Source organism: Melanotaenia boesemani, chromosome 22 (assembly GCF_017639745.1).
Source record: "Melanotaenia boesemani isolate fMelBoe1 chromosome 22, fMelBoe1.pri, whole genome shotgun sequence".
In the NCBI taxonomy this organism is placed as follows: domain Eukaryota; kingdom Metazoa; phylum Chordata; class Actinopteri; order Atheriniformes; family Melanotaeniidae; genus Melanotaenia; species Melanotaenia boesemani.
The window spans coordinates 10,671,121-10,686,275 of NC_055703.1; the positions used below are offsets into that span (position 1 = coordinate 10,671,121).

General features: G+C 36.3%; 1 protein-coding gene across 2 annotated transcripts in view; it reads right to left on the reverse strand.

Annotated features, from left to right (window-relative positions):
- The window catches only part of LOC121633726 (MAM domain-containing glycosylphosphatidylinositol anchor protein 2-like), a 226,127-nt gene that overhangs the window by 29,535 nt on the left and 181,437 nt on the right, over nt 1–15,155 (reverse strand). For both annotated transcript variants that reach the window (XM_041975923.1, XM_041975921.1), the window contains exons 11-12: nt 10,479–10,627; nt 87–264 (exon numbers count right to left, since the gene is read on the reverse strand). In XM_041975923.1, the coding sequence (XP_041831857.1) occupies nt 87–264; nt 10,479–10,627 (327 nt within the window). The remainder of the gene's footprint in view (nt 1–86; nt 265–10,478; nt 10,628–15,155) is intronic.

A 15,155-nucleotide genomic window follows, 5' to 3' on the forward strand; every position in this document is an offset into this window, starting at 1 on the left:
GTAGCTGCACTTCTTCAACCAACAGCACCACATTTGTAAACAGAGCAGCAAACAGAAAGCAAAGTAACGCCATATGTAGAACTTACCACTGTAGGTGATAATTCGGATTTCAGAGTCCCCCTCTCCAAAACGGGTGATGGGGGTGAGGCGCACCTCGTAGGATTCGGGTTTTATCAGCTCAGTCAGGTTATGTGTCATGAGCTCTCCTTTGTTGATTGGTTCATCCATGGGGATCTCGTGCTCCCACCAGCGCTGCTGCCCCATCTGGAAGGAAGGATGAGCCACAAATGCGTTCGATTTTTAAAACTCATCATGATCTGTTTACACACACAAACATTTTATATATTATTGACCTGTAAAACAGACCTTAAGTTGTTACCAATTTGTGGTTGTGATAGTCAATATCAACAAAAAACTCAAACCTCCAAATCTTGGTTGTTTACATCATTTGAATTCTGGAATGCAACGTGCACAAATATACACTCTGATTACAGAAACCATCTTTTTCTCTACTTGCTTGGGTAAGTAGCAAAACAAAAGAGAGAAGTCTATTTTTTTTAATCTTAAGAAAAAATGTTTTTTTTGTATATTTACCGTTTATTACTGTGTGATTAATCAAAATGATTGAAGAGCATAATTTTATTATTATTGTATCCACTAGGGGGCAGCAGATGAGTATCAGGTTGCGTACAACAGGGTTTTATGCAAAGTTTTTACCATAAAATGACGCAAAAGTCTCAGAAACACGTACAACATTATAGGGTTAAAATCTTCAAGCTTTTAAAGAGTCAAACAAACAAAATGTTTTGCATGATCCTTTTCTCGCCTCAGTTTTTCAAAAGATCACTTTTGATTTGATGTATTCTGTGTATTCTTGCAAATAGAAACCACACAAAAAATACAAGAAAACCATTTTCCACAATCAAATCATCCCCCTTTCTGAAATTATTTAGAAAGGCGGTTATTTAAAAATATTATTTTCCTATATTATATTTTTCTTTTTCTTCAGTTTCCTTCTGGGATAAATAAAGTATTTTAATCTAATTATATATTCAGTCCAGCTTTATTTATAAAGCACTTCAAAACAAGCACATCGGACCAAAGTGCTGCAAAAAATTGAAATAAATAAATAAAATCGACTTGGAAGCACAGATTGTTGATTTATTTTATGCCATTTTAGACAATGACATAATCCAACGTCAACAGAGATAATTGCGAAAATATAAAAAAAAATTGTCAGTCGCTTTGGTGCATTTCTCACATCAGAATTAACATTCTCATAAATATTATTTTAAACTCCACAACAATTAGTCATGTGTGCACATCAGAGCAGCTTTTCTAATTGCATTGATCAAATTACAAATGCTTCTGGTCATCTACAGTCGCTTTCATACAATTCTCTGCTATTTCATGACATTATCATTTGTTGAGGTCATGTAAGTTAAAATTATAGTTATTTATATTTAATCATCCTCATTTAATTGCTTGAGTCATTACACACAAAATAGTTAAACTACTTATCAAAATCGGTCAAGCAGATTTTAAACATTTCTTTATAATATTTTCCTGGAAAGTCTCCTAAATTGAACAACTGCTCTGAACTCTAGAGGTGTTTTTCTCTGACTGGAGGTGGGATGTGTACAACCACCATCAGCATCCTCAGAGTGTTCTATGCTCTACAGTCACTTTTCTCCAATGCAACTTACAGCTGAAGGTGGTCAGCGTTAAGGTTAAGGGTCTTGCTTAAGACCCAACTGGATTAGAACTCAGGTCTCCCAGATGGAAGACGGACGCCCTACCATCTGAGCTATCCAGCCGCTAGGGTGTCCTAGCAACCATGGATGCAGGATGCAATGAGATCACAGCAGAGTCCTGCACAGAGTAGATTCGCCACACGTGGAGATACTTTCCCTGCTGCATCGCAAGGAATAATATCCGATGTGATGTCAATGAAAACATGTGGCCAGACGGACAGGAACGTCTTGATGCACAGAAGTGATTTAGTATGTTCAGTTATATGTATGTACTGTTAGAGTAGTAAATTGTTTACAGTTGTATGTTTGTTGTATATAAGTGACTGATAATGCTGTGAACAAATTGCTGTAAGATGGCAAAGAGTGTATAACAAGAAACAAATGTATTCTGTGTCATGTATTCAGTTATTCTACTAACAACAGTAACGTGTAACTTTATTGTAGTTTTCTAATGGCTGTACATCTAGTACTTAAAGCTTCTTGGGCATTTTTCAGGTAGCATCTCCGAGATCTGACTTTTTTGTATTTAGATACACGCACAGATTAGACTGTCATCATGAAAACTGTTGTGCAAATGTGAGAAATACACCAAAGCTACTGAGAAAAACTGTAAATTGGTTTTTACAACAGCACTTTTGGGTGCCATATCCAAAATTATCTTAATTTTTGTGGGATTTTGGGACTCAGTTATGAAGTTTGATTTTTCTACATTTTGCTGCACATATAGAAGCAGAAAAAAAAAAAAGATGAAAAGGGAGGATGGCCAGAACTATAAAAGATGCAACAGAGTTCCTTCTGCTTCACTGGTTACATTCCTAAAAAGTCATCTCAGATATATTTTGTATGGTATCTATTCAGTTTGATTTGTTTGTAGAATAGAACCGTGAAACTACTCAACTTGTCATTGCACAACAATGAAAAAAAAAAAAAAGAAAAAAAAAAAGAAAAGAAATCCTGAGGTTTGTTGCTGGGAAGATTTTACAGGTTGTAAAGTACATGTATGCATTCCTTCTCAAGCAGCCATTTGCATGATGCATCTTCATCAACAGCAATTCAAGAACAAATTTCTCTGCATAAGCTGCTGACAGCAAGTTGCTTGTTAGTATAATTATCTTCCAAAGCATCTCTAAGCCACTCAAATAAAGACTATCAATACCTTTTGTATCTGGGTTACACATGTTTTTACATATACAGTGTCTGATTGATTCCCTTTTTCCACAATGTTTTGCTGTTGCCTTTAAATGTAGACCTTGAAGTGGTCATACTTTTATTTTTAATATTTAAATATTTGCAGCAGATGAGTAAACCTGCTTTAGATCACTAAGCTCAGGTGAGATGCAAAAAATTTAACTGCTTTCCATGTGTTGTGATATAATACAACCCGGTCAAATCTCAAAAAGACAAAATAAAGGTTTGCTGTGGGCAAAAAATTAGAAGAGAAATAGGATATATTATCCTTAAGAATCGGTTTAAGAGAGAGACCTGCACAGAGATATGTTACTGCATGTGCATCACAATTAGTGGCTATAGAGCTCTTCTTAGCGCAGGGAAAATAAGAAGTGAGCTGCTAGCACAGAGAGACAGAGATGAAGTGAATGAAGGTGCGATAGCAGTGAGGCAGTCAGTGCATACGTGTGAGAACAATACCAATTAAGTAATTACTCAGAGTCTGCATGATCTGCAATTATACGGTGCAAGTTTTCATCACTATTAGCTTGCAGGTAAATAGATTGTTTTGTTTGTCACAGGTAATTACAGATGTTGCACAGATGTTGTCCCTACCTAACCTCTATTTTAGTTTTTGCCTTGATCTTAAGTACACAAAAACATGGCTGTTAATTACTATAAATTACACAGTACTGGTCTGATTGTGTGTCTCTGTGTCTGTTTGGACTTTGTGTTTTTTTTTTACAGATTTTTATCAGTAGGAATGGAAACAACGTTACTATACAAATGTTAAAAAGTAAACTGCATGTGTTTTCTCTGTAGAGATTAATCATTCTGACATATAGGTTTTGCTCTGTCTGCGAATACAGAAAGAAAAAGGGTGTCTGCGTCTTTATCTACTTACATTATCTATAACATATTGTCTATACTATATGGTATGCTGTGTGTTTACCATTTGTTGTAATGAAAATTCACATGTGCCAGGATAATGTTTTGCACTTGTGTCAATGTGTGATGCATTTTAATTCAAACATACGAATCAATGTTTGTAAAAAAAAGCTATATGTTGCTGCACAATTTCCAAAACATTAACTTTCATGGACCAAGAGAAAGAACTTAATGTGTTTTTAAAGTGTCTCTACATCTAACACACACAAGTTTTTATGGACATATTTTACTATCAAATCTTCCAGGCTGATAACAATTCAAGAATATCAAGAATGGGGATGCAGGTGATTTACAAAACTGTAAAAAGAAAAAAAAAGGAAAAAGGATAATAAAATATAGTTGGTCTGCTTTGTTTTAAAAGCTTTAGATGAGACCAATTTTATCATAATAAAATATTCACTCAGCAACTTCCATCTCCTCTGAAGCTGTTACTCCCAAAGTCCATGGAGACATCTTTATTCAATAAGATGGGGAAAAAAATACAACAGTTTTGGAATTAAATGTAAAAATGGAATTTTATTTTCATACATTTCATTGGGAAGCCAATCTGTATTCTACAGTATCAGCTATGTAACATTTTAAGCTTTTTCTCCTTATGCTGCCTGACTGCCTTGAATTTTCCTCTTGTTTGCAGCCATCCTGGCTCCTGACATGTTTTCCACTGTGATTTGAGAAGAAAAAGAATTACTTTTTGTTCACCAAGCAAAGGCACACAAACTTTAGACTTACTTTGAAGCCAGGGAGGAAGTTTGTAGCAGATTTTGAGGGTGTAGTTGCCCTTCAAGTCCCATTCACTGTGCACAGCATTAGTTAAGGCAGAACATTGCTGTTTAAATCTGCCTTTACAATGACTGGCTTTTCATCAGCTGTTTGTCTACCAGCTTGAATGACATAAGTAAGTGTGCTCATGTCATGCAAGCATAAATTGTGCCTCAAATACAGTAAAAAACTCCCTATATACTTTGGATTAATGCTTCAAGGATTTCTTGTAGAATTCAGATGTTTTCAGAACCCTCTTGTCAGTTTATATTAAATATAACAGCAAATGCTTTAAGAGTTTCATTATTAGGGAGTGCAGAGAAAGACCAAAATGAAGGCTCTGTAGGCAGCCAGGACAAATAAACCAATGTAACTTTAATAAAAATGGAAAATGAACAAAGGCTGACAGGTAAGGCAAACAAATGAAGAAAAAAAACTTTTCAGACAAGAGAATAACCCAACAAAAGAAACAAAGGGTAAAAGCATGCAAAAGCAAAGCAAAAAATGTGAACTACTAAGAAAGGTAAGGCAGACAAATGGATAAAAGGAAAAAATGGGGCTAAAACACATGAAGTTCTGCTGTATTTGACAGCTCCTGGTACCTTGAAACTTCTGAGCTCGAATCAAATAAATTGTCACAAGACATCAAATTTCCTAGTTGGAGAAATGGCTAAGGTTTCTCATCCCCAACATGTACACTATACATTGTTTTAGCAAACTATAGTAACATCGTTGAAGTATGATGGAAAACAAAGGAGAAAAAATCAATCTAGCACGAATAAGATCTGATGCTGATCAGAAGGATTTCATTAACTGATTTAAAGCTTTGATAAAGATTTGTGGGGCTATGTGTACTTTAAAGCAACACTACACAAGTTTCCAACCTTAACACTGAGGTTTCTGACTCATTTCGATGGCACACAGACATTTATGATGTATACTCTAGAGTTGTCAGAGCTGCACAGCATCCTTGGGGTGAGCAACCACTTGAGAACTGTTTGTTTTCTAGCTGGGAGCATCGTGTGACAGCTGTGCTTTGCTTTATGGCATTGTACCACATGCCAGCAACTGGATATCAAAACACTGGCCGTTTTGAATCCTCACCATGGCTGATTATTGAAGGAAGCAAGGGGGAAAAAAAATGAATAGAGAATGTCAGAGCATCAGCATTGGACTGACTTTTACTGATTGGAGAGCTGTAATGCTCATTAGCCCCTGGCCTCCCTCCTTCTACAGTCTTGGTGTGCTAGATTTCGGGTGAAACCTTTATTCATTACATTTCTTGTCTTGATATTAGTCACTTCTATCAACTCCTTTTTCCACATTATTATTACAGTGTGTTATCTGATAACTGTGGGCTGTTCGTGCTGTTAGCCTAAATTTTGCCTTACCTGTAAGCTGACTCATTAGCATCTGCTTTAGTCTTTGAAGGTACTTTGTTGTGGCAGATGTCCTTGCAGCCGGCAACCAAGCAAATTTGTAGTTGTAAATACCTGCTTTGCCATCAACTGGCAGTTCAGCCCCTCTAGTCACCTTGCCTCCAGTTAAAACCAGTCAACCAAACTTCTCACAACCAAATGAAATTCTGGTAACGTTGCTGTGTGTGTGTGTGTGTGTGTGTATTTGTGTTTGTTTCACAGCTCGTGGCAGATGAACGCCTTAAATCTTGGCAAAAGCTGCCTCAAACTCCAAACTCCAACTGAACAAATGGAGGCAAATTAGAAATTTTGTTAATTGTTATTATTATTATTTTTACATTTTTTTAAAGGGCAAAAATAAAAACTTCAGATTAAAGAAAATTATACTTTTCTTCCCATTTTTTCTTTGGTTGGACTTTAAAGAGTTAATTATGGTTTCTTTTTCCATCCCATAAGCTTTCATTCTTCATGTGTTTTACACAGAAGAAAAATGGCACGTGAATTTAATGTCGTTTGATCATGGCAGCATTTCTTGCGGGTTTTATGGCAACTTCAGCAAACAGTAAGATTGATCATAGTGACAGAAATCGCCAAAAGGAACACAGAATAATCAAACAGTGTAATATTAGACAAGACCTGGTCTACTGCTGGTTGCCTGCAGGTAATTAGCATGGCTCCTATTGATCTGCTTGCTCACCGTTTCTTATCAGTTCAACGGAAGATAGCAAAACAAAGGCTGAAGCAGTAGAAGCAGGAAGAGTAAAAAGAAGCTGTTTAAAAACTGCAACATGGTGGCATGAGACCACATACCAAACACATTTTTGGTCTAATTTGTTGATATTGTAGATGGTTGGATGAAGAGAAGATGGTCTGATTTCTAACAGACACAAAGTTAAAGATGAAACATTCTTTTCAACATTTTTAGCAAGATGATTAAATTACTGTGTCTGTTTTTTTCAATCTTATAGAAAAAAGAGGAGAAGATAGCAACATGAAAAAGTGTAGGCACTCATAGATTTAAGCCCTGAGATAAATTTTTCCAGGGCTTGTTAAAATATTGACTTGTACACAGTCAGGGGTAACATTTACATTATGACATTAATCTGATTAAGACCTTACTCTGCGATGTACAAAGCTATTTTTATCAACTATATCCAAACAAGATCATATTCAGAGTAAGCAATAATCAAATTAAGCTATGTGGAGAATGCATTTAGATTGCCAAGATGGCTGCTGGTAAAAAAGAAAGACACACTTTTGCAGAGTAGCAACCCAATTTAGGTTTGGTATTTTGAATGATGCAGATTGGTGCAAATATTGCAGTGGTGTCTTAGCAGTCTGATTTTTTTTTGTCTTAGCAGTTTTAAAGGGAAATTATTCTTAAATAAGGTGCTCCTTTTAGATCCAATAAAATAACGGACCTGTTGCAGATTAACCAAAACAGTTAAACATGTTCATCCATGTTAGAGTTGTGTTTGTATTTCCGATTTCTCAGTCCTTGCACACCTATCAGGACAGCCTAGCACTCACAAAAAGATTGCCTGATGCCACTAAAGCAGCAGGGGCTGTAAGTGGATAGTTTTGTGACTTCAAACAGCACTTTCCTTGGTTTGAAATGATGTAGAGAAATTGCAGTTGACAGGACCTGTAGAAGTGAAGCTCAGATCTGGAAAACCAAGAAAGCATTTGGCGAGAACTTCTTGCTAAATTACTACAAAGACTAATCAAAACCTTTTAACTGAAAAAAAAAAAAAACAACCTCAGAAAGATTTGTTTTTAAACTCTGGATTGGTGGTGCACTATTTTACAATAGAGATTACAACACAGGCAGACATCATGACAGCAAAAAACGAAAGAAAGCCCAAAGATCAAGTAGCCCTTTGCAGTAACAATAAGAGATAATTCCCCATACAAGAACTTAAAAGAGATTATTGTATTTGTTGTGGTTCTTATCAATAGGTGTTAAGCACTGATTATACAGGGTGTCCAAACATTTGTTTGACCATATCAGTGTATATGGGCTATAAAAACTAGACTGTTCTGTACAGAGTAGAGACAGACAATCAAGCTCCAGGAAATAGAAGAAGGTTTTGAAGGCTGGTTACAGTTTTAAAACAAGGGCAGATGTCACAGCTTTCAACTGCATCCTCAGGTGCAGTGATTTGTGTTTTGTGCTTCTCACTGCCTTTCAGCTACAGCTTCACTCCCATTTCGCCTTCAGTCAGATTGTCTCTCATGAGGGCACTGGACGAAAACATAAAGCAATCCATAACAAAGGCAAAAGGTCTACCAGTTCTGAGTATTTATTCAGAAGCAGTGGGAGAAAATGATAATAATTTTCAGAGAACAGCAGGGGAGCTGCTGCTGGATCTATAAATAGATTGAAGTGGTGAAGTCTGCATGTCAGAGCGTTTTTTTTCCCTGCACCACTCTCACTGTTTGTCTGCAGTTATCTACATTCTTTATTTTAAAATGATGCCTTCACTCCTACTCATTTATTCTTCTTTTCTCTTATTTCATCTTGCTTGCAGCCTTGCCACTATCTGGCCCAAAGTCTTTTTCACCAAAACACATTTAAAAAATCTTATTATCAATCTAAATCAATACTAAACACTGACAGATTCAATAACAGAGGGTATCATGATTGGTAAATATTGCAACTCTTCCTTGCAGAAAAGAATCCCTTTCATCTAAGACAGCAGAAGATTGGCTGTTATGCCTCAAAGTAGGGAAATAATGGTCATGCGCTGTAACCTCTTGAGCGTTTTAGTCAAGAAAACAAAGAAATGCATTTGCTCAAGCACTGCTAAAATGTACCACAACATTGATGGTGAAGAAAAAAAGGTTTGTTAGGATGCTTTCTGAACTTCAGTCTGTCTGATTTAGTACAGATGCAGACATAACAGAGATGGTACCAGTTGAAAATAGGACAAACAAATGCATATTTTTCTTCTGTTTTCAGATAAAGAGCACAAATTGGTGCTCAGGAAGTACACAAAACAGTTCCGACCAAGAGCAACTGAGATAGAAAATAAAAAGTCACTGCAGTGCATAACATCACAGGGTAAGACTGAGTTTTCAAGCTTGGACTTCTTAAGGGTGCAGTTCAAAACAAATAAGAAATTATACTATCATTAAAAACAAATCTCTCTCTAACAGTAATAGTAAACTATATGTGCTTTCATTTCAGTCCAATAACACAAGAAAAAGTTGCTAAATTTGTGGCTAGTCGTTTATTTGAAATGGAGTTGCTGAAGGGGTCTGAAAAATTGCTAAATATAGCACCAAAGGTGTTAGCCGAGCTCTGGCATGTGCACCAGTTGATTTGGTGTACCAGGAACTTGTGCACTGACAAAAGTTCCACGTATATATATATATATATATATATATATATACATATAGTTGCTAGTCAAGGTGCAGGTCTATCACAAGGCTAACGCAGAGGGACAAACTACTGCTTACAATCACTCTTAGGCAGAATTTAGAGGGAACAATTAACCTAACATGCATGTTTACCCAGAGAGAACCCACGCATACACAATAGAACATGTAAGCTCCACACAGAAAGGCCCCCCGCTCAGAGACTGGACAAAAATTCTATTCAAATTCAACGATGTCTTAATTTCTAATCAGCCTAGATAGAACTATGCTTATTTTCATATAATCAACACAATATTGATTTTCATTCTTTTGATATGGCATCTATCACCAATTTCAAGCCACCAGTAAAATGGAGCTAGTTCAGTTTCTCAATGCAGTGCCGTACTTGCTCCTGCAAATAAAAGCAGATTATGAAAAACAAGTTTGCTTTACGTTGGCACCGGAGAGAGAAAGAGAGAGAAAGAAGAGAGGAAAGGACACACTGATTGCTACAACAAAAAATACAACCATTCCATCCATCAATGCTGCCTGCCTGTCATCTGTGGAGTTTACTGGAGAAGCAGGGAAAACCAGAGATATGCTTGCTTATTCTTGCCACGGGGTTCCACCCTCTGATCGAAAGCAAAAATAGGAGCAGTTTGAAGAAAACCACAGGACATGTTCAACCAACAGCCCATAACAGGTCTTTAGAAATACTGCCTGACCCACAAAGCATCATTTACAGCCTAAAAAACTGCACTCTGAAAGCAACAATATTAAAATTGATTTAAAACAAAGTAGCTCTGCCAGTGAAATACAACAACTAAGCACAAGTAAACACTTAAAATCATGATTTTTACTTATATAGTGCAGAAAATAACCCTCACCTTTGAGGAATTTAAAAGAAACCAACCAATGGATGTGATTCGGTAATCAATGCGCCTTTGAAGCCAACATTTCAAGCTATAAAAACCCATGATAAAAGTCCCGGAGAGCAGGTGAGAATGAGTAAGAGCTTTAAAAGAGAGCAAATAAGGAGGCTAGGGGTTCTGTCAGCTCTTTGCTGTCCTACCTGTCTGATGCCTAATCTGTAGGCAACAATACGGTCCACGGCGTTGGGGTTCTTCTGGGTCCATTGCAGCTTGAATCCGTAGACTCTGGGCCTGTTCTGCCACAGAGGGCTGTAGGTATCATAGTAGAACTCAGGGGCATAGGCTTTACCTAAAGAGAACATATAATGAGATTAATCTGAGTCAAGCTTTATTCAAATATGACATGGTGGCATTGAAGAAGTTCAGGAGAAGTGTTTTCTGGGAGAAGGAAGGACTTCCTTCAGTGTGGGCTTTTGGCTTTTTACCTTTGCAAGCACAAAAAGGCATGTTTAAATTAAATTATTTTTCTTTTCTTTACCCAAGAAAGTCCCGTTGAGATTACAGAATTCTTGTGAGAGCGTCCTATAACATATAATGTAAGGGAAAATCCAAATAGTCTCTTTTAGGTCCCCATGAAAAAGGCCACTAACTGCAGTATGCTTCTTCGTATTTGCTTTTGTCCTGTAAAACAGAAGCTAGATGCTTTCTTCCCAGAAGGAAGTGTCCAGTGTGCTCTGGATGATTAGCTCTAGTGTCCTGATCAGACACCATCCAAAATTTTGCATCAGCTTTGTTGAAATTCAAATTTATACTGAGGCATTTAATTGGATGCAAACTAAATAGCCCTCAGACGGCCCCCAGGCAAAGTGAATAACCATAAAGAAATCTACTTTTCTGTCATTCAATACATTTATGGCTCTTTCCCACTAGTACCTACTTAGCCCAGCCTGACACCACCCCGATTTGTAGGTGTTCCCAACAGAATTTTCCCGGGGCGAGTACATACATTATTAGCACCTACTCCATTGAGGTTCTAAAGGTGCGGAGTTGGGCTGAAAATCATGACATGTCGAAATAGTAGGTCAGAATTTGACTTCATGGCATGAATCATGAGAGTGACTCCCAACCCTGCCATCTATAAAACCCCAAATCCACGACTGTAGATAAAAACATTGGCAGCAGTGGCAGCAGAAAAGGCGTTTAAAAAACAATCACCATGGTCCAATGCAGAGGTGAAGACCTTTTTGTGCTTGTTGGTTGATGAAAAAAATTGTGAATTGGGAATTGTACTGATTTATTGACAGAAGTGTGTCCCAGTCTGCTAGGATAGGTGGAAATATGCTCCATTTTAGCATTACTACTGAGCTATTTCCAGTTGACATCTACATCGCTGACCAAAACTGACACACAGTTCAGCTGGCTGCAATCTGCTACAATGCTGAGTCATGATTTGGACACCAAATCTTTACATGACTAAGTGTCAGACATCATGACTAGAACCGTATAGCTTATGCTGAGTTCCTTAGTCAAGTATATATACAAGTAATTTCAATTCAATTTTATTTATATCCATCTTAAAAGTCTCATTTCAGTTAAACTAAGACAATAATCCATTTTTTTCTAATGTCATTTAAATTTTTTGTGGGCCATTTCCTGGTATTTAGGTCACGTAAAGAGCAAGAATATTTAATATAAAATCACTCAAGCACCTAATTTGATTTAATAGCGATTTTAAGGATGCAAGAAAATAATGTCTGACTTCAAAGTCTGTACTAAAAGTGATTTCCCAGCAGGATGGTTTTGTGCCTACATGAAATTGGGCTTCTTAGACAGACAGGAGGCAAAAAGCAAAAACAGCTGATTTTTGCAAGGTTAACAGCCACATCTTTCAAACTCCATCTACCAAACAAAATGACATTTCTTTTAAAGTTTCCAAAGTCACTATTAGAGCTGTAGACTGTATGGCTTATACAGGCGTAGTAGCATTGAATGTAATGTTTTATATTAGTGGCGTTTCTATAAAAACTTAAATCACTAGAAGAATTTATCATGGCCTTCTGGGTTTTACCCTTCAGCTCTTTGTGGCAATAAATCAGTATGAACAAACCTATTATGTTTTATAATATTAATGTAATTAGGTCTGCATTGAGATAGCTGTAATATAATTCAATAGTTATGAGCTAAATTTAAGAATGCTGTTTTTTTTACTGAATCACTTATTTTAAAAATTGCTTCAGTGCCTCCTTATTTCTTTCAGCAGAAAGTAAAATTAAGAATGTGTAAATGTTCCTTTTTTTTGTAATATGAAATTACTTCTTTCAAGCCAAAGAGCCTGTTTAGTATGACAAAGATGTACAGAATCTTTTATCTTGTGTTTGTTCTGTTTCCATCATCTCCTTATCATTACTCCTTTTTGTTGCAGCACTGACCCACATTCTCCTCAATGGATCATTAAAACCTCAGCTTATGTTAAATTAAATAAACTGCCTTCATGATATTAAATCAAAGTCTGTACCATAAACGTACGTATATCCTAAGGGTCGGCGTCATGCAGGGGCAGATTTCATCTGTGCCCCACGTCCCTGTGCTCATGCTGCCTACCAGTGAAAATTAATTCATACAGCTAGATCTGGGGGTCCCGCACAAGCCTTTTCTTTTCACTGACATTGTTTACTTTGTTGGGATCTGTGAGGATTTATTTTCTACAGAATTGTGGCTTGAACTGAATAAATCCTTCACGTTTTTTGGCTTTCCAGTCACACTGTGAGAGCTGATTTCAGACAGCTGACGAAGGCGCTGCATTTTAATCAAGATCCAGAAACAAGCTTTACAGGATGACCTTCCGGGGAAAGAATGGTAATTCACCTCAATGACATTTTCTTGTGTTTGTCCCTCTGCTGTTTAGGCTTGTTTATTGAAGGATGACAATACCCAAAGCAGATGATTTTTAATGGCCATGGAAAGGACAGTAGAGAAGCCATTGTTAGCACAAACAAAAGCAGCGTTGGGACATGGCACACTATTAGATGAGTATTATCTGTGTTTTACACCGCTAACAAAATGACTATGATTTATGTCACTAATTATTTACCACATTTTTCCTGAAATTGCTAGCATAGTGCTCTTAACACAAGTTCCTTAACAGATATTTAAGGTGTATCCTAATCGACTCCTATATGTGTTGGAAATCCTTCCTTTCCTTCGATAGTGCACAAATAAATAAAGAAAATAAAATCAAAGTGTGTGTCAGGTTTGAATTTTTTATGTCCCTGCATACAGTAGACTACTAAAAATCAAGTTTTATTCTTCTGTGCCACAAACCAGTTTTATTGGGCCTATTAAAAGCTCCTAATGAGTCACACTTCTTGTGTTGTGTGGCATATTTACACCACCCACTTCTACACCACAGTGATCTGGTAGAATATTACTCTGAATATTTAAAATAATTAATAGCTGTTGAGTTGGAGATTGTTATAAGAGGATAGCAAATACTTTTAGGCAGCTTTTCCCTTAATGTGTAAGGCACATAAATAAAAATGAAATTCTGGATAATTTCTCATACTCTGCAGTGGTGGTAATGTTCTGCTGTACAGGCAGCTGCACAAATATGACCTTCATGGAAGAGTCATGAGACGAAATCCTTTCCTCCATTCTCACATTAATATTTATTTTCAGCAAATTGAAGTCATATGTTTTAAATCAAACCTTTTGTCTTGCAATATACGAAGACATGTAAAAACAATATTGCAGAATATAATGAAAAAAGGAGAAAAATAGCTTTATATCATGTTTACATTGCATTGGGGGTCACTACAGGGAAATGTGTCTTCAATTATTAACAGCAAATTCACAAAATAAATATTGTAATGTTGATTTAAAACATAAATAAATAAGAAAGCTTCAGGAGAATGAAGAGGGTGGTGAATATATTTACCTCAAAATCCACAAGATCAGAAAGTTTTGTCATAAGTTTCATAGTCCCTCACCTCAAATAAAACCAGCTGACTGACCTGCACTACAAGCACTACATGCAAGACAGACCAAAACTATACAGAAAAACAAGCTTTCTGAAAGAAGATTTAACAAGAATATGTCTGATATAAGAACTAATTGACTGTCACCTGAGTACTGATACGGGAAACCAACGTTTGTGAGCTTGGGGGCTTTTAATTTCTTAGAATTTTAAAACCTTAAACAATTGCTTTGAATGTAAAAGTATGTTTAATGTGTTAGTCAGTTATTACATTTACTGTTTATGTTTAGGGAACGTTAAACGCTGTTCTGTCTGTAGTTTCTTTCCTAAAGTAGAGTTTTTTCTGCACACTGTCTGTTTTTTATTTTTATTTTTATTTTCTTAAATTTATTTTAAAATGGGAAAATGCACATTAATGGGCATAAGTACAAATACACAAAGTAGATATGCCACAGAGTTAGCCTCGCAGCTAATTTGCATTGGACTGTCCCTTGGCAAGTCACAACAATAATGCAATGCACATAATGTCTGTGGTGCATGTCTGCTAACGGCAACACAAATAAACCTTTAAACCTAGCCTAGCTAAATGCAGGGAAAAAAGAAAATAATGGCACTATGAGATACATAATGTTCCAGAAAAAGTACGCATCATATGGAAACCCATTTTGTAAAAAGAAAGAAATAAAAAGTCATTTTCCAAGTCATTATTCTAACATTGTAAGTGAGAAAAATGAGATATTACATCAGAATTTTAAGATACTAATTAAGAAATTTGATACTAAATCAGAAAGGGTTTGAATTCTCTGATTTTAATTCAACTGTTTGTATGTTTTCTGGTATTTTGGTACATGCTATTCCAGTTTATTCAACTTGGTTTTTCCTGTCAGCCTTAAATCTTTATTGT